Here is a 24,277-nt window from a genome sequence, read left to right as displayed (position 1 = left end):
AATGCAGTGTATAAATGTAACATTCTTTCCAAAGAAGTTTGTCAAACATGTTCTACACACCTTATGCCTCATTTTCCTCTGTCATCTTCTAGCTTTTTAAAATATTGCTTGTTTTTATCTTCATTCCATTCAATGTATCCAAACCAGTTTTAGACAAAAATTTTTAGCTTTTGGACTAAAAGTATCTATTTAATCTCATAATTTCATTTCTTCTCTTCACCTGCTTTCAAGCTGTGGCACTCCCCTGTTGTGAGGAGAGAAATAAGTGAATGATAAGATAATTTTAAAAAGAAAGAGAATGATAATATAAATAATATATACAAATGTTTTATAAAGTAGAAATATATAAAAGAAATATTTTGAAAGAAAGAGAATATAGGTAATATATACAAAGATTTTATAAAATAGAAATATATAGGAATAATGTTTGGTTTAGGGTACCTTATTAAATGCCCTTGACTGGCTGGCGTATAAATCCATGTATTTAACCAGTCAAGTATTTATTAAGGATCTTATGTACACTCAGTGCTATGCTAGAACATAGGAAGATGCCTGCTATGGCCTTCTTAGGAAGGGATATCGAGGACCTTGTATTTTCTTTTTTTTGCTGAGGAAGATTAGGCCTGAGCTAACACCTGTGCTAAGCCTCCTCCAGTTTATATGTGGGTTGCCGCCACAGCGTGGCTGCTGACAAGTGGTGCAGGTCTGTGCCCAGGATCCAGGCCCGAGAACCCTGGCTTCTGAAGTGGAGCACGCTGAACTTAACTACTATGCCACAGGGCTAGCCCCTTGTATTTTCTTCATTAGGGACTTTCAAGTAAATCATAAACATTTTTAAAAGTTCCTAAATCTAACAAAGGTGTAGCTTTCCAACTCTTGCACTGGGCTTTTGTTTCATCTGTTCGAATCAGGGATTTGCTTTCCAATCATTGCTGTGATTCTTGGGCCCTGCATGCCCCACTTAGCCAAGGGCCAATGGCATAGTTGCACCTAAAAAGCTTGGATGTGCTATGGCAACTGGCTCCTGTCCCTTCAGGATCCATAAAAATTCCCCCAATAAAGACAAAGAACTGCTTTACCAATCAATTTTAATTGACACTGACAGGTGATCCTCTGGGTTCTCAATTTAAAAACCATTGGTCACTTACTTTAGGCGGACACTGTGACGACCACATGGAAGAGGCTCAACCTGCCTAATGAGCTTATAACTCACAGGGCCAGGAGGTGTTGAGCTATAATTGTGCAAGAGCCTTTCGCAAATACTATCACTACATCCTCCCATCCCTACAAGTACTACCTGCACTTCAGATGAGCAAAGAAAGGGCCTGAGGTAGTAAGTGACTTGCCTGTGGTTTTACAGTTTTTAAGAGACAGAATTGGAATTCGAACCTGGATCTGACGCCAAAGCTCATGTGTTTCCTCCTACGCCACACTGCCACGTAGGGGACAGATAATCCTAGCAAGGTGTATCGGTACCCTGTTGTGGAGAGCCTGGTGCATAATTACTGCTTAGATCAGTGGGGAGCCACTGACGTCTTTTGAGTAGGAGAATAATAATATAATCAGCTAAGCATTTCAGAGAATTTAATCTATTAATGAAATTACTAGAAATATCTAGTAAACAGTTGGACATCTAGGTATGAAAATCAGCACAGAATAGATATGGATATCAAATTTGAAACCATGGGAACCAAAAGGATGGTCAAAGAAATAGGATGAGAACCAGAAGAGTGAGGTGTCATGATTGAGACCAGGAGAGAGAGTTTCAAGGAGGCAGCTGTCTGATAAGCAAACATATGAAGAGCTGACTTCTTGTCCTTAACTCCTATGGAATTTCTACCCTCTGACCTTGACCTTTTGCCTCCTCCCTCTTGCTGGAAAGCCGTTCTGGATTTTCTCATGCCCAGCGTGCCCTGACTCCTAGTATCATCCACTGCTTCCTCATGGCGGTGTCAGAATCTTCCCTTCTACACCCAGTCTGCCCTCAACCCAGGACTGACACGTTATGCCCTCTCACAGATGTGTTTTCAGATCTAAACAAATTATTTCACACCAATATGTGGTGGAATTTTAAAGTAGCAAGATTTGTTTCTATAAGCCATGTATGAAAATAACTTTCATCAGTCCATATTCACGACATGTTCAGACTCCTTTATTTTTTATATCAAGTGTGTTGAAGTGAGGATCAGCATGTACTGTATTTAGATGAGATTCCAAAAGTAAATTTTAATTTCCTCTAGTAAATTTTTCTTTAAGGAGACACTTTATGTTTCGTACCAGAGGAAGTAAGTAAACTTAACGACAATCATTATTTATAGTATTGAGAGCCTTTCTTTGATAGTACATGTATCAATTTAACACATTTGTAGTTGCTGATTTCTAAAATTCAAGACCCTTTGATTATTCTTTAGGGAATGCATGTTTTTGTGATTAAAAAAGAATCTAAAAATTCACTTTTTAAACTACTTGATTTGAAATGTCAACAGAAAATAATGTTTATTTTCATATTCCTTAGGGGTCTTAGTCCTTGTTCATTATGAATTTCATATAAAGAGCTTTAAGCAAAATCCTCATTTCAGCAACCCATAGAGAGATCAAGAATTGCCTGATTTCGGTTAAAACTAGAATAAGAGTTGGTAGGTTCTTTGGTTTGTCTTGCAAGTCCCTCACTCTAGCACAGATGAAGAGATTCAGACTAGAAATCTCTCCAGTATGGACTTACCATGAAAGATCCATTATGTGAATCCTTAAGGGTTCTGGTTCAACAGGAGTCAGGGCAGAAACGTCCGGAGGTCCGCTCTTTACAAGACTATAGAACATATAGTCATCTGATGTGCTAATGGCCCAGGTCTTCAGTGGAGTACCCAGGGCTTCTTGGGTTAGAGTTTTATGAAACTGGATTATTCCATGGGAGTCTTGGAACATCCATTAGTCAATATCTATCCACAAAATCTGTTTTTAATATATACCCCACACCAAGCCAGGAATCATGGAGGATCCGAGGGACCCACGGGGTGTGGATGCCATCTGATTTTGCTGTCATCTCTCTGATTTTCAGAGACTTAGAAAGCTTCATATAACCAAAGTTGAGGAAACAAAATGTATTTATTTTTATTTCTTCATTGAAGATTGATCTTAAGTTTTCTTTTATATACCTGAAACAAAACAAACAATAAGATCTTAGTAAAGAAATCAGGAAAATCAAATTGTGGTTTTCTGCATCTTCTCTTTTGTTTCTCGTTATTTATGGTAACTGTGTTCTGTGAAGCCATCACAAATACTGAATTAGCAAATACTGAACCATTGCTCTTAAAGGACATCCCAAGTTAGGTTTCTGCAAGCCTCTGGTCATAATATTTTTGTCAACTGATCAGTACCCAACCTTGTTTTAAATGTGTTTCTGTTTAAAGACGTCTTATTTTATATGGATTGTTGGTTCATTACCGTGGAACTCATGACGTTACCAACAGAACTATGATGCGTGCCCGAAGGAAGCGTATCTAACGCGTATTTTCTCCGTGAGGCACATCACACCCATCTTGTACTTAAGAACGCTAGCCAGTACTTCAGCGCTAAGCTCAGGAGCCATTTTAAACAGTGAAATCCCCAACAGAAAGCGCAAAAATGTGAAAAACGTGGCACTTAAACCACAAAAAGGACCCTTGTTTACAGTTTGAGAGCCAGAACAAGACAGCAGAATGCTGCCTTCCTGTGAGCCCAGCTGGGAAAATGAGTGTTGGGCAACTCCAATGTTTTGACACCCTGTGCATGTCTACAGATGATCCCAAAAGCCTACCAGTGTTATCTTGGGGTTACAAACAAATCTTAACGAGGAGGCGAACTTGCAAATACAGCATTCATGAATAATGAGGATTGACTGTAGACTGTTAGAAAAATCTATAGCTTTAAATTCTTGGAAATGTCTATACATTTGTTCTAAGTTGAGATGGTTCATTTGGTGTTTTTTTTTTTTTTTAAGGAAGATTAGCCCTGAGCTAACTACTGCCAATCCTCCTCTTTTTGCTGAGGAAGACTGGCCCTGAGCTAACATCCGTGCCCATCTTCCTCCACTTTATATGTGGGACGCCTACCACAGCATGGCTTTTGCCAAGCGGTGCCATGTCCACACCTGGGATCTGAACCAGTGAACCCCAGGGTCACCGGGAAGCAGAATGTGTGCACTTAACCGCTGTGCCACCAGGCCGGCCCTGGTTCATTTGGTGTTACTTATTTTATCACTGGCATTCTTGGGGTATTGTTTGTTTTATCTGTCTTTATTTGGCATTTTAAAATAATATATAAATATGAATTTATATGATATATGACATATTATGTGTATATACATTATATGTTATATAATGTTATATATCATGTTATAAAATCTATGTAAATATAAATTGAATTATAAAATTTAGCTTAAGAATTTATTTTAATATTTTAGTTCATTTATAAGCATAACGTGCATCTTAAACAATTAAATTATTATGGAAAAGTGAAAATATTGAACTAATTCCATACTAATGGAATCATTTCATGCTAAATGCATGTCTTATAAATGCCTGTCCTTGCTCTCTTTGAAACTCATTTTTAAAAACTAAGTTTATCTTATGAAATATATATATCAGCATGTGAACTCTCAATAAAAGTTAATTTAAAGGTGATTTCCACTGTGCTAGTAACTAAAGAAAATTTATGCAATGGAACCAATGTAGTTTTAATAATAAACATTAAAACACACTAACAGCTTGTTATCCAAGTTCTTCTAAGGGAATATTTTAAAACATGATTTAAAGTATAGCGTTCAGAGGTATAGCATTATCTTATTTCGTTTATTTCTTTTTCTGCTTCTAGTTTGATAATATCTATGATTTGAGTCATTTCCTGTTATTTTCAGTGAAAACTTTTTAAGATAGAAGAAACCACTTCATCATCATTGTCAACAGATGTGAGATTGCTTGGCTTTTATTTTGTTTATTTTAAAGTATCCACCATTATTTATCAACGCTTTCCTCTGCTTGTGTATTTAACACAAAATTGTTTTGATCATGTTGACATGTACGAATGATACGGCATGTGTCTTGACGATTGATACAAAGTCCAGCTGCAACAATTGTCGTTGCACCAAACAATGACAAAATAGACACACAAGTTGTGTCGGTTACATATAAATATAAATTTAAAATAAATCTCCCTTCATTACTGCAATCATCTCAAAAATAGCATGACAGATAGAGTGGAAAGAGCTATAGGACACTAGGTGTGGACCCCGCGTGCTTAGTGAGGAAACTTCCACTTTCTTGCCTCTTAGCTAGGCCTTAGTTTTCGCATCTGTAATATGAGGAGGTCAGATTAGAGATCGCTAAGGTCCCTTTCAGGTGTGATAGTTTATGATTCTGTGTTATTAATTAGCAGCCGTATAACAGCAAAGCACATCATCAAAATGTAAACATAAGTACTGGTTGTCCTTTAATTAAATCATTAATTCCAATGGAAAATTATGAAGATCTACTTCATTTTAGCTATTCATCCACTCAATGAGTACTTATTTTGCATTTACTGAACCATGCTCCGTGCCAACCCTGGGGATGACAAGGGCGAAAAAAGACACATTCCTCACTTAGTGGAGCTTAAGGTTGCAGAGCAGCGTGTTTCGAGCCAGAGCTGGCCGTGGGCAGAGGCGATGCGCGGGGCCTTTGTGTGGGGTTTAGGGAGCGCTCTGAGGCCTTCCCCGGACCCTTCTCTTCCCTCCCACTATGCCATGGCAATGGCTCTCCTTCTGCTAACCCTCAAATGTCCCTTTTTCCAAGTTAGACCGCAAAGGTTGCACAGTGTCTGTAAATAACCATAGCTACCTTGGATATATGCTGGCTGGGTAGAGAAGAACTTCCTGTTTCTGTCCTTTGTTAGGCTTGTTTCTTTGCCTGTTTACCCACCTCCCTAACTACCACCTCTGCAAAATCTCCCACTTACAAAGCAGAAAAAGGAAGTGTTTAGAACAAAAGGGACTTTTAAAAGAAAACTTTACTCCATACAAATGGCAAGTGTAGCTTCCTCAGGTCTAAAATCTATTTAATGAGTGTAGGGTTTATTCAATTAATTATAGATTCTGCAAAATAAAGATATAGCTGTAGCCCTGAAAGTATAAAAACACGGCAGGTAAACATATTAAAATTTTTTGCTTTTTACATTTGCTATTTTCCCTGTTTTTTCCTCCTTTTTAAATCTTTGCTTCTGCAATGTGAAGCAGTGGGGATGAGGAGGGAGAAGAAGAAGTTGCTTTTTAGCAACTAAAAGGCATATGGACTTGGGGATTTTACATTTCTCCTTTCTAAGGCAAGCCCCAGATGAGGAGCCTGGCCAGACTTGGAGATCTGGGCCAAGTTTGCGTTGCTCTTCCTCAATGCTCCACGAATAGCTAACATCTGATGCTTATTATGTGGCCCATCTTCTCTAATTTTCCCCTCTAATTCCCACCCAAACATAGAAGACAGAAATATAGTGTAGAGGAATGAAGTGGAGCCCAGAGAGATGAAGGCAGCGGGATAAAGATGACAAAGAAACAAAGAGAGACAAGAGAGCTGAGGAAAAAGGAGGGAGAGAAATGGAATCATGCAGGGCGCTGGACTACAATCTGTTGTTTAATGAAGATATTAAGTCCATATGTAAAGCTAATTTTATAGGATATTTTTTTTCCCAGAATAGATATTGAGAGAACAAAGTTAGAGGACATGGTTGGAATCAGAGCATTAGGGCATCAAAGATGAATGCCTTCTTCATCATTTTGACAGTGGCCAGTCATGTTAATAGTTGCTTCAGATTATATTATTGTATTGCCCATCGACAAAGTTAAATAAACTTTTAGGACGTACAAGTTCCAAACAGCTTAACTTTACAAACGGTGTGAATTTTTAGCCAACACGTCCATGTTTTCCAACAATTCCCAAATGTGTAAAGGAGTTTGGCTGTGGAACTATTTGCTTTCATAACAATTTAATTCATTCATATTTTAAAACACAAGTACAATAGAAAATAGCAAAATAACACTGTCAGATAGAAGCTGATTGTACTAGATATGTATTCCAGTAGTTAAGATAAAATATTTAGAATAAATAGCACTTAGAGTTTATTAAAGGAACTTTAGTATTAAACAGCTACTTCAAACTTCACGGTGCCATAAAACCTCAGGAAATGATATTACATGTTATCAAGACCAGCCCTTTCATACGGGTGTGTGAACAAGTCTAGGAAAAACTAAATGACCTGTCCACGCCTGACTAAGGCTGCTCAGGTCTCCGTTTCCAGACCATCTATTCTAGATTGATCTCTACAGTACCCTTAATCTGTAGCTAGACTGTAGAAAAATGCTACCAAAATATAGTTTACCCATATTAAAACTTTCCTGGTACAATGTTTCTGGGATTTTAGAAAGCAATACAGTTTCTTCCTATCTTTCAAAATAATTGGGAGTTCCCCAATGTGCTATCCACATGCCTGGCTGTGCATGAAAATGATTCAGACAATTTCTCCAATATATATTAATCTGTCTTTGTAAATTTTTCCCCATTTGTCTTTCTGTTTATGCTTGTGTGTGTTGTCTGGCTTAAAGTATAAATTCTTAGAACAATTATTTTTTTTAAAAACATCTCGTACCCCACCCCGCCCAGAGCTGCATTCTAGAAGGCATGTGACAATTTTTTTAAAAATTTCTTTTCTAAAAAAATATTTTCTTGGGACCGGCCCAGTGGTGTGGTGGTTAAATTCACACGTTCTGCTTCGGTGACCTGGGGTTCTCTGGTTAGGGTCACAGGAGCGGACCTACACTCTGCTCATCAAGCCATGCTGTGGCAGTGTCCCACATAACAAAATAGAGGAAGACTGGCACAGAGATTAGCACAGGGACAATCTTCCTCAAGCAAAAAGAGGAAGATTGGCAACAGATATTAGCTCAGGGCCAATCTTCCTCACCAAAAAAACCCATATATTTTCTTTTTTGTTTAAAGGTAAGGCTGGCAATATGGGTGATTAAGTATAGTAGTAGTCATTATTGTAAAATATATAGAAACAATATTATATTATTGGACTAGGTTGATAGCCATTAAAATATTTTATGTCAACACTCACTTGGATATCTAAATTCTGATACTTTGATTATCAAGAAATGTACAACCTTTTAATGAAAAATGTCAAACCTGTACAAAAATAAAATCATATAATGAACCTCCACGTACCCATAACTTAGCTTCAGCAATGATCAATTTATGGCCAATCTTGATTCATGCCCCACTCATTTCCTATACCGTGAAAGTCCAGATTTTTGTGAAGAAAATCCCTAATATCAAATCATTTTGTTTATAAATATTTCACTATATATCTCTAAAAGACAAGAACTTCCTTAAAATGTAGCCACAATGCCATTATCATACTCCCCCAACTGACAAAAATTCCCTAATATCATCAGATATCCAGTCAGTATTATATTTCCCGAATTGTCCTGTACAATCTTTTTTATTATTGTGCACTTATGCACCAACTTGATACATAGTTGTGTTCGATTGATTTATTTTGTTTTCAATTTTTAGCAATTGCTTTTAAATTTAATTTAACTTTATAATTAAGATACTATACTGTTCTCGATCATATCTACAAAACAAAGTATATTCAAGGAGTTGTAGCTTCTATCCCTAACCCTCTGCGCTGTCCACCCCTCTTCTTATGGCGTAACTCTATTTCAAGGGTTAGCCTTCCTTCATATTTATATGTGTCTTTCTTTATTCATAGTTTATCTTCTGGGAGGTTTACACTTTCATTATCATAGTTATTTTTATATTCCTATCATTATATAATGCCCTTTTCCCTCTTTTTTGTAATGAGTTTGACTATTGTCTCTTGGTTTCGTACTGTAAGTGATTTTGAAATTAGCTAATATGTCTTCTACCCCCTGCCCTCCTCACAGCATCAGTTTGACGCAGCGTCCTTCTGCAGATACTGTCTACCTTTACATGGTCTCTCATATCTGCCCACCTGCACTGCCTTCAGTGTAAATGTGTTTCGCAGTGTCTTCATGCCATCAGCAAGACTATCTACTCATTTCTGAGTTTCTCTAATTCACTTAAAAAGGAGTGACAGAACAGGATTGTGGTCAAATCCCTACAAAGCTTCTCACCAGCTTCGAGACCTTGCCCAAGTTTCTCAACCGTCTTGAGCTTTGTTTTCCGTCTTTAAAAATTTCGGATTGTAACACTTATTTCATAGGGTTATTGTAAGGCCTAAATGAGATAACATACACAAAGCACCTAACATAATACTTAGCAGTCTCTCAATAAATAAATAAACAGTAAGCATTACTTTCAATAAGATATGAGAAGAATTATTAATTTGTACTTTTCATGTATTCATTCATTTGGTAAATATTTATTGAATAAATTTATTTCATGAATTACTCATTTATTTAGTAAATATTTATTGGATGAATGCTATTTGCTAAGCACTCGCATGTACTCATTCTTTCACTTACTCAACAAGTATTTGTGAGTTGCACATGGGCTAGACCTTGGGGATGCAGAGTTGGGAAAGGTGAGCATGCGTCCTGCCTTAGTGGAACTTCCAGTCTTCCATCTTACCAGAAGTCATAAGTTATGCTATTTCTTAATAAGTTATTTTCGTCCCAATAACTCCCCGCTTAGAATCCCTAGTATGCTGGTGTTTGACTTCCTGTAAATCATTTCTCACTTGACCACATCACTGGATGTCCAACTTCCCATTTGGCTCAAACCTCTACTAAAATGATAACTGCTGGGGCAAGCTGTTCAGAGTTTATCAGCACTTCCCTTACAAATTACAATTTGCTTTTTTGTCAACATTCATAAAGTACAGAGCTAAAGGAATCATAAGCTGCAAGGATAGCGTTTGTAGATAAGGGAAGTCCTTTATGTTTTTCAGCCTCAACAAAATTTAGCGGACACATTGTTTTCACAGTGTCTTCGTAATCTTTTTAGCTTATTTTTTGTTCCGTGATGTGTGTTTTATTGACTTGAAAATATATTTCAATATCCAAATAATAAAATATTTCAATTTAAATAATTTTTCAATATTTAAATTAGTCAAAAAAGCATAAGACTCATGTTTAGTTAACTTTTTCATAAAACTATCAGAAGCTAGAATGGAAAAATAGTAAGAAAAATCTCAAAAATTTTAAAGCATTGAATTCTAAGCCTCAGCTGATACAGTGATATACTCTTATGCTCAGGCAGGTACAGAGATAGACAAGAGACAGACAGACACAACCCCAAGGAATACGACATTCCAGAAATTTGTGCAAGAGTTTTATAAATGAGCCATTATCTCAAGCAATTGAATATTTTCTACCTTTAAATATATATTTATTACATATAATAAAATAAGTACAAGCCACGGTCCCAATCTCAAACGCTACAAAGTTTGTAAAAGTAACATAAGTGAGTGAAGCAGCCTAGAGCTTAGCACATTGTGCACACGTCGAAGGGATAATGCAGCCTCTCTTAGTACCTCTGAGAATCAGTCTATACTAAACGCCAGTTTATTGTTGTAATGTTGGAAAATGAATCCAGCGTCATCAGATCTAATAATTTTTCCAGAGAAGCTGAAAATCCAGTTTTTTATGGCAAAATCTACCAATTTTTCAATGTTACCAGCTAATTTCCTAATTTAAAAGAATTGTGCATACTAAAACTATCCGCAGAGTATATTTATGTTATTGGCTGCTAGTTTGCAATCTCCAGTATGAAATATACTGTTGTGACATGGATTAAGGTCCATCTTACATATTTAAAGAGATTTAGGTAGTATCTTACCTTCTTTTCCTGATACAGAAATCTGTAGAAATGGTTACATATCCTTAAACTGTTACAACCTATCAGGAATAACTGGAAATGTGGCATTTCCATGAAATGAGGCTATTTATGTTTGCCAGAAAGCACATTAAAATATTTTGTAATTGTTGACTTAATGAACTAGAAACAGCTGTGTTTGGTGAAATGTTTGTTAGAATCTATTTAAAAAAATTTGTTTTCGTTTCTCTTTACTTTACTTTGGATATCAAAGTTGGTATCAAGTGAAAAAAGTTAAAATTATACTTGGTGATGTTATATGGTTTTCTCTGCTTTTTTCGACACTAAGACAAGCTAAAGAACAATGTCTCTGAATATCATAAAAAACAGATTTCTTGGAAAACTCTCTTAATTTCTGAATATTCCACCCTTTTCTGAGGAAATTCCAGGATAATCTGTTATATAATTGCCATGGATAATAGCTATACCTTTCAATTACAGTATTTCGAAAAATTTATAAGGTGACAAATTGGTTCATGTTAGTACATAAACTAAAAGGTTCTGAGGATCTAACTTTAGGTTTAATTGTAACACTTTATAATACCCCTTTAGTTATTTTTAAAAATTCTATTATCTTGCCCTCTAAGGAGTTTTTCTCAGGATTCAAATATTCAGGTATTGGACTTTTCCACTTTATTCATGGATTTGAATCTCTCTACTTAAATTTGGCCTGCCCATCTACTGTAGTTATTTATGTTGAGTAACTATGGGCTGAGTTATGTGTCCTTGAAGGTAGATCAAGCTGAGTTGAGGACTTTCCCTGGGTGCCAGGCTGTCAGGAGAAAATGTTTGATAAGTTTTCAATTCAAAAGCTTTTAATATTCCGTTCCAACCTGTATAGAGAGTGTGTATTCCACAAACATCAACCAATCCATAAATCTCCCACAATCAATATCAAATTTATCTCCTCTTACCTTTATATACATGTACACAGACCCTTCAGGCTGCTGGTGTTCCTTCTAGACTGACTTCTTTATGTTCTTTTGGTGATGTCCTTGATGATAATTTTGGCCCAGTTCTCATTGTATACGGGGAGAGGGAAAGCCATACATTGAGATTTCCTTCTGTGATATGCTCAATCCTTCATACCATGCCCCCACTCCGCTAGACACTGATAGACTCTTCAGACATGTGCTGAGCACCTGCTGTGTGCCGTGTACTCTGCCAGGTTCTTGGGACACCAGAATGATCCCTGCCTTCAGAGAGCATCCCATCTAGTGGACAGCCATGTGAGCAGGATTTCAACACAACAAGATAAGCACTCTAACTGAGGAATGTGAGATATAGTGGCCTTGTTCATTAAATATTTTTGAGTACCTTAGTGTCAGGCAGTGTTCTGGATGCTCAGGGTGCGTCAAGTGAACAAGAGAGTCAAGATATTCTGCCCTAACTGAAACATTTGTAGAACACATAGGAAGAGATTGGCCTCTGTTTTCATGGTTAATAATAATTTAAGTGAACAAAATTGAACGGCTCCTATACACTAGCAATAAACAATCTGAAAATGAAATTGCAAAAACAATTCCACTTATGATAGAATCAAAGAGAATAAAATACTAAGGAACAAATTTAACAAAAATTAGATTGCTTGTCTAAATATTCTGCCAGGATTTACAGCCCGCTCACCAGTGAATTAGCAAGAATGGAACTCCAACATCGCCATATTCTGTCCCCAGGTTTCCATTTTATGGTATCAGTGGGGAAGTTCAAGCTGCAGATAGGCGGTTTTGTTCTTTTTGTGGAGAACATTTCTGCGCTTAGCAGTGAAAGGCTTCCCTGTCCATCCCAGTCTGCCTGCTGGAAGGGGAAGTGGAGGGCATTGTGGCCGCCCACGCACGGCTGGTACCCCGGGCTACCCGCTGCCTCCACGCTAAACAAATTGTTATTTATGAATACTGGAAAGAGCACTGTGGGCAGAAGCATCTTCAAAACATGAAGGTGGGACCCGAGGTACCAAGTTCCTTTGTTGTGGGGAGCTGCTACGTCCTTTACCTGAAGCCTCACAGCCCAGAGCTGGGGGACACTGGCTGACAGCCAGCTGAGAGCTGGGTGCTGTCAGCATGCAAGAGGAGGCCCAAAAGGGGGACGTCCACAGCTGCTCAGCAGCACAGAGGGCAGCTGGGCCCAGAGATGCAGCCCACTGCTCTCTGGGCTCACCCTCATTGACAACAGCAGCCCATGAGGACGGATCAGGCCAGGGGCCTTGGCCTGTGATGCAGGAGGTGAGATGAACGACTGACCCGTGTGGACATCTGCTTCCCACATTTGTAAGTGGGAGATGCTCTGGTCTCCAAGCGCCACAGCTCGGCTTCAGGGGTCTTACTGCCTAAACCCCTCAAGGCCTCTCAAGGTGCCCAAGAGGTGGGCCCTCTGCATGTGAAGGACTGAAAACTGACTGTCAGAGTCAGCTGGTGACAGAATTCTTTCTGGGGCCTGTGCTGCTCCTGCCCCCAACCCCTACTCTTCTGGTTCCTGTTTGGTGACTTTAGTCGTTGGCTCATTTTAACCTGGCTCTGTTTCCTGACTCTGACCACGTCTGACCCTTATGTGAATGCCCCACATGGCTTCGACCCAGTTAGGTCCTTTGCTCTTAACCACTAGTCTGCCCTTTGAAGTTCTTCAAGAGGCATCTGGGTTTCAATCTGGCTCTGTTTCCTGCCTCTCGGGCTCCCAGCCGCTCCCACCTGCTACCTTCTCTCCCTAGGATATTTGGAAGTAGGGGAGAAATAATTTTAAGCAAGGGTTAAGGGATTGTTAAAGTCCCAAGCAATTGCAGTTTCCCTGGGACAAATCTGAGTGTTTTAAAGGAATGCCACTCATTAGCATGTATGCACGTAGGCATGCTTTGTATTCATTTGGCTGTACGTGTTATCTTAAAATTGCGGTAACTTAACTTTGCAGTCAGACATACAGCTAAGCACCTGCAGCCCTCATTCACAATGTCCACTGCATCTGACACCCTAACTCTTGGGAGGCCCTGTTTGCTGCTTGTGGCCTCCCCCTCACATTCCTGTGGTGGGCCACCAAAGGAGGAACAAACAGCTGTGAGAAACACTCCCAGATCTCTCTGCTCATCCTGTGAGCCTTGCCAACCCCACAGAAGGGAGAAGAGATGCTGCGGGTGAGGCACATTCTCTGCCCTTTCAAGTCTACGTTCAGGCCAAGTTAGCTTGCCCTGTTCCTCCGTTTACAGCTGCCTTCTCTGGCAGGTAAATTGGAATGGAACTGAGTGACTGAGCAAGAATTCTTCCGACTACATCGTTCGTTTTAAGATAAGCTTAAATCATCGACAATTTAATAAACACTGTTAAGCACTTACAATATACCAGGCTATGTGCTGGACCTCAAAGATGGATACAGTAGACTTCCTATCATCAAGGAGTCCACAGCTTAATGGGGAGACGTGTTAAAACATGTTGATAATAATGTACAATGTGTACGACAATAGACGTGACAAAAAATACAGAAGCAGAGGGGAGAAAGAAGTAATTCTGCCCGGAGGTGTCTCTTGAAGGATCCACAAGTGGTGACCACTGAGATGTTTTCAAAGAAGAAGAAGAGTTCTCCAAGTAGATAAGAGAGAAAAGAAATTGCAGAGAGGGGAATATAATGTGCAAAGACATAGTATGTTTTGGGAACTGTATTCGTTTTCTATCGTTCTCAGAACAAATTACCACAAATGTTGTGGCTTAAACAACCCAAACTTAGTAATTTATGATTCTGCGGGTCAGAAGGCCAGCCTGGTCTCAGTGGGCTAAACCAAGATGTCGGCAGGACTGCGGGCTTTTCTGGAGGCTCTGGGCGAGCGTCTGGTTCCTCGCCTTTTGCAGCCTCTAGAGGCAGCCCACCTTTCTTTCTGATGACCCCCTTCCTCTGGTAGGTCAAGCCATTCTCGCGCTCCCAATCTTTCCTCCTTCTTCCATTTCATCTCTCTAACTCAGCCAGGAAAGATTCTGGGCTTTTAAGGACTCAGGTGATCAGATTGCTCAGGTAATCCAAAATGATGTCGCCATCTCGAGGTCCATACTCTTAATCACATCTGCAGAGTCCCTTGCGCCACGTACAGTAGCATATCCACGGATTACTGGGATTATAGTATGTAGATATCTTAGGTGGGGGAGGAGGGGACATGATGGTGTCTACCACAGGAGACCTTACAGAGCTGAAATGGTCGCGGGAGGGTTAGAAAGGGAGGAGAGGGCAGCAGCTGCCAGATAGTGAAGACCCTTGCGTATCATGTTAAAGCACCTGGACTTATCCTGAAGGTAATGGGAACTTTTGAAGGGTTTAAAGCAAGGTGAAAACTGTGTTTGGGAGAGCACTGTGCTGGCAGCATGGAGGACAGATTCAAGGGGACAAGACTGAAGTCAGGAAAAGTGGGTAATTGACTATTGCCACATTCTCTATAAGAAGTGATAAGGACTTGTTCATGGCACATTATAGACTCTGGGTTTGTTTTTGTCTTTGTTTTTGTTTTTTGCTTTTTTTTTTTAAAGATTTTATTTTTTTTCCTTTTTCTCCCCAAAGCCCCCTGGTACATGGTTGTATGTTCTTTGTTGTGGGTCCTTCTGGTTGTGGCATGTGGGATGCTGCCTCAGCGTGGCTTGATGAGCGGTGCCATGTCTGCGCCCAGGATTCGAACCAACGAAACACTGGGCCGCCTGCAGCAGAGCACGCAAACTTAACCACTCGGCCACGGGGCCAGCCCCTGGGCACACCAACTTTTAAAGGGAGGACCAGAGAAGAAAACAGAAGAGTAAGGAGAGAACCATGAGACCATATGCCACAGGAACCAGAGGAGAAGAGAGTTCCAGGAATGATGAACTGTAATAAGTCAATAGTAACAAACATCATAAAATTATCAAGCAAGACAAGGACAGAGAAATGTGATTAGAATTTAATAACTAAGAAGTCACTGGGGGGAGGGAGGGTGACTCGGTGGTGTATAGTGGTTAAGTTCACATGCTCTGCTTTGACAGCCTGGGGTTCACAGGTTTGGATCCCAGGTGCGGACCTACATACTGCTTATCAAACCATGTTGTGGTGGTGTCCCATATACAAAAGAGAGGAAGATTGGCACAGATGTTAGCTCAGGGCCAATCTTCCTCACCAAAAAAAAAAAGAAGAAGAAGAAGAAGAAGTAACTGGGGCTCCACAACCAGCCAAGATGAAGTAACAGGAACAAGATTTACCCTCCTACCTGAAACAACTAAAAAACAGATCAAATTATGTGAAACAATGGTTTTCAGACTTTGGACAACAGACGGCACAGGACAGTGATCCCTGAGAGTAGAGAAATAAATGAAGTGAGGCCTATAGTAGCCCCAGCTGACTATTTAGAGAGTGTTTCCAAGAGATAGCATAGGGAGGGGAACCCAAACAGAGACAGGTGGTCTTGCTGATTTGGAGAGACAAAATTTGGGGTTCAGGGAGGGTGAGTTGGCTAAAATACATAGGTGAGGAGAGGAGAGAGTTTCACACAGAGAGAGAGAGTTCAGAGATCTGCAGAGGAGTACTGATCAGTGCACATATGTGAGGATGCTGCTGAGGCTGGGGAAAGAACTCCCAGAAAGGAGAGGGTGGAACAATACCTGGAGCTCACACAGAGCCGAAAATAGTTGATGCTCCCATCAGCCAGAAGAGAAAGACTTCCTAACACGTGGGCTCTGAGTAGAAGGGTATTGACTCAGAAGTGAGGCCAAATTAGCCTCAGACAAAAGATTATTCTGGACTTCCTTAACAAAGGTTAAAAGCAAGCCTCGAAGGACCAAACTATTTCCAAGAAACTTCCCTGTGACTCACAAGGCCCAAAAATATTTAAAAGAATACCAAAAAAAATTTATCTCCCAACAGTAAAAAATTCACAATGCCTGGCATCCAATCAAAAATTACTAACTATGCCAAGAAGCAGGAAAATATGACCTAGAGTGAGGAGAGAAATCGATCAATGGAATAGACACAGAAATAGAATTAGTAAACAAGGGCATTAGAACAGCTATGATACATATTTTGAATGTTGGGAAAAGGGTGGAGGAAAGCATGTGTATATTGAGAGAAGTTGAAGTTACAAAAAGACCCAAATCAAACTTCTAAAGATGAAAAATACAACATCCGAGATGAAAAATTCACTGGATGGGATTAACAGCAGATTAGACACTAACAAAAAAAGAGATTAGTAAGCTTTAAGATATAACAATAGAAACTACCCAAAATGAAAAAAGTCTGAATGATAAAAATGAACAGAAGATCAGTAATCTGTGGCCAAATATATGAGTAATTAGAGTCACAGAAGGAGAGGAGAGGGAGACAGAAAAAGTATTTGAAGATATAATACCTGACATTTTTCCAAATTTGAAGAAAACTATAAACCCACAGATCCAAAACTGAACAAATCTCAAGCCAAAGAAAACCACACCAAGACGTATCATAAACAAATTGCTGAAAAACAGTGATAAAGAGAAAAATATCAAAATCAGCCAGAGAAATGAGGAAGTCATTGGTCAGTGTACCAATCTGGTCACTATGGATGGTGAGTGACTGGAAGGTACGAGGGTGGAGGCAAACAGCAGAGACTATTCTTTTGAGAAAAAATGAAATGAAAGTGAGGAAGGAAAAAGAAAGGAGTGTTCAGACAGGAGCAGAGCATCCAACCTGGATTTTGTTTTGTCTGTTTTTTAAGTGAGAAAAACTTGAGCAAATTTGGAGGTTGAGGATAATGTTAATGATGATAATAATAAAATGACTGACATTGATTAAGCCCTTATTTGTTTACTAGATACTATAATAAATACCTTACATGTATTGACTCATTTAGTCTTCACTATAGTATTAAGAAATGGGGGCTATTTTTGTCTCTTACGACTGAAGAAACTGAGGCACAGATTGACAATATTACTCCAGTTACATAGTCAACAAGTAGCAGAGCTGGAATTCAAACCAAAGTCCACTTGTGATGTACTTGACTACTCCACGCCGAGCCAGCAGAGGGAGAAGTAGAGATTATAAAGGAGAGAAGGTATAACTGATGATTTAATGCCTGGGAAGAGATAGGAGAGTATGTTTGAGAGCACAGATGGATGGGTCAGCCTTAACCAAGAAGAAAGGAAGACTTCATTTTTGAGATTCAGGGGAAAGAAGTTAAGGGTGGGTGTGGCTGTAGATAAATGGATCCATTGATGTGGGGGATGAGTTCAGGTGGCCTAATTTCATTTGGTAAATGAGTTAGGTGTATGGGAAAGCTAAAGCTTGATATAACAGCTAAGGGGAAAAGTCAAACAAGAGAGGTGATGAGTCATTGTTGAGAGCTCAGTCGCATGTGGAAACTACTGCAAATAGCTGTGTCGTTTGTTTATTTCTAGCAGGGAGGGAGCAGGTGAGAGGGAGATGAGGATGGTAAGGATTTATGCTTTCAAGCTATGCCACCTTACAAATCATGGCAATTATTTCTCAGGATGAGCCCAAACTGGTAGGTAACGTCAAAGAAGCAGCAGACCTAGAGGAGGTTAATAACCGCGGCCACCTTGGCTGCCCTGCAGACACCCACACAAACACCTAATTGTTTCCTCATGCTGACCCCCTTCTGGATAAGTTCGCCTGGTAAAAGCTCTTACTGAGCTATTACTTTCCTTGGAATGTCCTAGAATTTCAATTTTTGAGATTTTTTCCATATTGTTACATGTCATCCATGAATTATGAACTCTTGTTAACCTTTTAGCTCTAGAGTAAATGTTTCCTTCCAGTCTCAATGACCAGCAAGGCAACTCAGTAAAACAAGCATCTATTGTGAAATCGTATGCATGAACTTATGACATTATATCTAACCTTTCATTGTGTATCCTCTTTGACAACTTAACATTGAGCTTTATGTTCTATTTCTTAGATTCTGCATTTTTAAAACATGACAAACTTGGGTTCTGTACCCATTTGTATCATGCAGTGTGAAAATGCAACTATTTTTTTCCATGTTTATGTCTTATGAGTAAAGCATTTCATCTACTAGAATTGAGTCTGAAGTTTCCAGCCAGAGACAGAGCTGCTTAAAGAGACTGTTTACAATTTCATAGAAAAGTCACTTTTTGGTAACTATTAAGATCTAGGTTATGATTTTTATTTTTAAGGAGGCTAAAATCCATCCTTCATAGTGTGGTCTTTTTCTTTTTAAGAGAGATTTGTTTTTAGTAGAGTAAATCAAATAAAAGATGGCTTATCAATCCTCTGTCTGAACATCTATGACTTAACCTATTTATGTAGAAACTACAAAGACATATCAGATGTTTGGCCCCATCAGCTTTCTTCACAGGGTCTTAGGCATCAAAGGCAGTGTGGTTAGTGGAGTGATGGAAACAGCAAACAGGAAAGGAGACCTCTCCAGCCTTCCTGCTGGACTGTGGTCATGAAACCTGCAACATGCCTCCTTGGCCCCTTGCCCTCGGGCTTCAAACTACCGCTGTTTCAGATGAGACTCAACATAGGGAAAATACAGCTGAGTTTGTGTTAAGTCTGAGCTAGATTTTGGCTTTATCTGCCACCAGGCTCTGCTCACAGTACTCTCCACTTTGAAATTCTGCTCTGAATCCCTACTGTTCACAGCAAGAGTTTTCAAGCTTATTTTCACAGCCCTTTATTATGAAAAGCAGTACATATATGTTGGAGAAAATTAGAAAATACAGATAAGCAAAAAAATATACATAAAAGCCATATATTCTACCAGCCAAAGAGCATCATTTTACATCTTAGTTCTTATCCTTATTGATATTCTCTATTTGATGAATTGTCATCATACTCTCCTTTAATTCTTTAAATATGGTTTCCTTTAATTCTTTGAATATATTTATAATAGCTGCTTTCAAGTCTTTGTTAAGTTCAACATGTGCACCCCCAAAGCAGTTTCTGCCCTTTTTTCCCTATTTCTTTGCATGTCTCATGATTTTTTGTTGAAAATTGGACATTTTAGATCATATATTATAGCAACTCTGGATTCTGATCCTCTCCAGGCTTCTCTCTTGCTGTCTTGTTTTTGTTATTGTTGTTCCTACATTTATTTGTTTAGTGCCTTGGCTGGACTAATTCCGTGAAGTGTGTTTCCCCCATAGCATGCAGCCTCGAATGTCTCTGTGTAGATACTCTTTCCTTGTTTTTATTTTTAAGCCTGGCATCCTGGAGGTTGCCCCTGGGTCAACAGAGCTTGGTCAGCCATTGATGGGCCAGAGATTGTGTTTAAGCCGCCTGAGGCAGTAAAGTTTTCATCCTTTTCCACTGAGTCTGTATGTGGCTTGGGAACACTTTCAAAGTTCAGCTAGTTTACATTTCTGTCCCACCTTTAGCTCAGGGACTGACAGCTGGGAAGTACCCTCTCTGGTCACTCCTGAGTAGTCACGGCCTTGGGCTTTTCTGCAGCCTTCGGGACCACCAGTAGTGACTGTGGTTTTAGCAGGGCCCTCTTTGGCCAGTCTGGCCCCAATTTCTGTGTTAAACTTCTGCTGGTCTGCCTCTACTGGTATCAATAAGCTATTAGCCTCTTTTACTATCCCTTGTGATATCTATTGTTTGCTCATCTTTGTTAACCCTTGTGATATCTATTGTTTTTGCAATGCTCTGGGGCATGGATATTCTACACTCTGGTCCAGATAAAGTGAGCATCCCCAGGCAGGGCTACATACTCAGCCCCCACTTTGATCAGCAAGAGCTGGGGGATAAGGGACTCTGATCTTCTTTGGTTGCCCTGCCCAGTCTCCCTATGATGAGGGAGCTTGGGTGGGGGGTGGGGGGTACTACTGGACAGCTGCAGCCGCCCACCTGGTACAGCTCTCTTGATACAGAGCTGGGGGAGGGGAGGATGAGTGCAGCAGTGGTCTGGGGCTGCCCCACCCACCTGAGTAGATCCCCAGCTATAGGACAGTAGGGGAGGTGGGCTCATCACTATCTGCCAGGCCTGCCTGGAATAGTTCTTCTGCATGGAGCCAGGGGTGATGGGTGCAGCTCAGGGTTCAGATGCCACAGTCTGCCGCTGTTCTTACTGAGTTTCAGTAGATTTTGGCGAATAAATGCGTCTCCATTTCTTGCGCGCCCTTACGTCAGTTTCCAGAGACTTTAAATGGTTGTCCTAGGTAATTTTGACCAGTTTAATCAATGTTTCTTTGAGGGAGAGAATTCATTAAGCTCTTTGTGCCACCATTCTGGAAGTTCTCCCCTGTGGAAGTAGGCTATACTTTATAATTTTACTTATTTGCTTTAACTTACAATATAAAGAAAATAACTGCAAAATGTCAAATTCAGTTATTAACAATAAAACTGCTGAGTGTAGCTTAAGCATTCTGTACCTTCCTTTGTGTCTGTCTCCTCAAACTGTGAGCTACTTTGGGCAGGGCCCGTGTCACATTCACTTCTGTCCCCATCACGCAGGGCAGTATGTGGACGCAATGGTCTTTTCAGCTTAAAAACAAAACTAAATACTATATGTGTTTTTACACTTGAGTCCATAATTACCTTAGCCAGTGGCGTATCTCCAGTAGTTAGCTTGCTGACTAGTTACCAGGCTGGCCCCACGTGGCCTTCATAGTACACACATATGCATACAAACACACACCCACACACTTACCTTTTCCTAACCTTTTCCCACCAACTTTTCTCCTTTAAGAGTGTCCATATGCAAAGCTTTATATATATTTTTAACCTATTAGACTTTAAAGGCACAGTGCCTATGGCCTATACCCTTTCCGGGGAGCAACGAAAATATTTGAGACCTGAAATCAATTATCTGCTGGCTCAAAAATACAGAGAGAAAACTTCAGAACAAAAATAAATGTGTTTAATTAAATATCTATAAAATGTAACATTGGGTCAACCTACCAACAGCAACTGAAACTTAAAAAGTTACATGTAAATTATATTTAAGGTGGCATATGAATATGATACCAGCCCTGATATCAGTTCCCCTACGTTAAACCCAGCATATACAGGGTTAAAATCAAAACACCCATCTCTTTTCCCTACTTAGATCCCAGACCCTTTCACAAAGAAGACATGGTTTCGTAGTGCATTTAATAATGTTTTCTAGCTGACTGGGTAGAGAGATCATGAAACCCCACTGTGTGGACTCAGACTTTTGCATGCTATCCTTTACATTCATCCATTTGCTCACTCAGCAAATACCTGCCAAGCACCTATGCTGTACCTGGGGTTCTGGTGGCTGAGGATACAGTGAGGAACAAGATAACCAAGGCCCTTCCTCACAGTGCTTATGTCCTAGTTGAGGAGTAACATTTTTTAAAAATCACATTAATAAATTTATTACTGCAGATTATAATTTATGTTATGAAGTACAGAATTCTTTGGGGGTGGGTGGTGTATGTGTATCTAGCTTGGATTTACAAGTCAGAAAAGGCTTTCTCATGGATTGATATTTAAGCTGAGGGATAAAGAATGAGTTGGAGTGAAGTGGGGGAGGGTCAGGAACGACCAATGCAGAGGCCCTGCGGAGGGAGGGATTTAGCATCTATGGAACTAGAAGGCAGCCAGCATGGCTGGAGCACTCTGAGCTCGAGGAGGGTGCTGTGAAAGGAGGCTGGCACAGTGGCAGGGTCCTACAGCACCTCAGGGGTCATACAAGGGGTCTTGAATTCCATTCCACTCAAACAGTTTTGAGCATCTAGCATAACAGCATAAAAAGATCTCCATGGAGGGGCCAGCCTGGTGGTTAAGTTTGCACACTCTGCTTTGGCGGCCCAGGGTTCACAGGTTTGGATCCCGGGCACGGACCTACACACCACTCATCAAGCCACACTGTGGCAGCATCCCACATACAAAATAGAGGAAGTTTGGCACAGATGTTAGCTCAGGGACAATCTTTCTCAAGCAAAAAGAGGAAGATTGGCAATAGATGTTAGCTCAGGGCCAATCTTCCTCACATACACATTAAAATAATAATTTAAAATAAGAAAAGCAAAGCTCTCCATAGAAAGTAGATGGATGGGGGCCCTGAGTGGAAACAGGCATGGGGAGGGGGGCAGTTGAAGTAGTAGTCCACCTGAGAGATGACGTGACTTGGACTAGTAGAATCAGGGAAGGGAGAGGACTCAAGAAACATTTGGGAGGTAAGAACAACAGGGCATTGAAAAACACAAACTCTTCTTTAGGTCTATTTCTTGAGACTGTGTCACTACCAGTTCAGTTAAAGTCAAACCTAATACAAATGGACATTGCATTATGGTTTAGTGTTTGATGTTGCATTATGATGTCTATTAACCACTTATCACCTAACTCAGAGAGTAAATGAAAATCACCTATCAGAAATGAAATGGAATAAATAATACCTCTTCATGTGCTGGATAAACTCTTCGTGCTTCTTTGAAAGTAGAGGCAGAGGAATTGCGGCCCAGGGCAGTGATCCTGGATGTTGGGCCTGGACCAGTTGGGTTTAAATCCTGACTCTGCCTTTAACTAGCTCTGCAACTCTGAACAAATTACTTCTTTAGTTTAAAATGGAGATAACAATCCCTACTTCACAAAGCGTTTTTGAGAATGAAATAACCAATATACAACACCTGCTCATAACAGATGCTCAGTAATTATTAGTTCTCTCAAATTACAGACAGCCATCCTAGAAACAAACCTACACTATTCAGATTGTTTGAGCCCAAGGAGCCCATCTTGGGACCTTCAGGATGATCATCAGTACAAGAAACACAAGTGGGTTTCAAAATGGGTTTCTTGTGTTTCAGCACAAGAAACACAAATGGGTCTTCTGGGTCCCACTTAGACCCATATTTAGAAATATTTTTTTAGAGTTGGAAGAATTTACTTAACTTTCCCTCAATTTACGGATGAAGAAATCACAGTCTAGAGAGGTGAAAAGACTTGCCCAAGAACCCAGAGCTTACTGGAGGCAGAATAGAACTACAGTTCTTTTCTCCAAACACCCAGCATCTCTCTAACATACCACATTGCCTCATGTGTTTCCTCTCCAATGATTAACTGAAAGAGTTTCTAAGATATCCATGTATCCATTTTGTCTCCTGCTTAAAGCATCAAGAGGGTGATTGCTAACAGTGCTCTTGTGTTCTCTTGCTAGTTACATGCTATGGGAAAGCTTCCCGGAACCAGAATGGCAGAGTTGAAAGCCAAGTACACCTTGCTGCATGACACCGTGATAAGGTGCGCTGTTCGCCGAGGCCAAGATGTCTTTTGTCATATTTATATGTCTTACTTGTGATGGGACCGGTCTTATTTTGCATTCTCGCAACAGCAGACCCTGAGGCAAGGATTTGAGTTCAAGTAGTTTGAGAAGTGATACCAGAAGTTTTCGTGAGAGAGAGGGGAAGTGAGACTGGAAGGGAGGAGTCCAGCGGGGAGGTGTTAATCTGTGGGTCAACTCTGCGGGCAGCTGGGGCTCAGTGTCCCTGAGGACCCTCTGA

General features: G+C 40.0%; 1 protein-coding gene across 12 annotated transcripts in view; it reads left to right on the top strand.

Moving 5' to 3' along the window:
- The window catches only part of CCDC146 (coiled-coil domain containing 146), a 114,917-nt gene that overhangs the window by 48,147 nt on the left and 42,493 nt on the right, over window positions 1-24,277 (top strand). For all 12 annotated transcript variants that reach the window (XM_014738881.3, XM_070264179.1, XM_014738882.3 and 9 more), the window contains 1 exon segment: window positions 23,935-24,017. In XM_014738881.3, coding sequence (XP_014594367.2) covers window positions 23,935-24,017 — 83 coding nt within the window.

Source organism: Equus caballus, chromosome 4, assembly GCF_041296265.1.
Source record: "Equus caballus isolate H_3958 breed thoroughbred chromosome 4, TB-T2T, whole genome shotgun sequence".
In the NCBI taxonomy this organism is placed as follows: Eukaryota; Metazoa; Chordata; class Mammalia; order Perissodactyla; family Equidae; genus Equus; species Equus caballus.
Note: the sequence above shows the minus strand (reverse complement) of the source record. Positions and strands in the feature narration are given on the sequence as shown.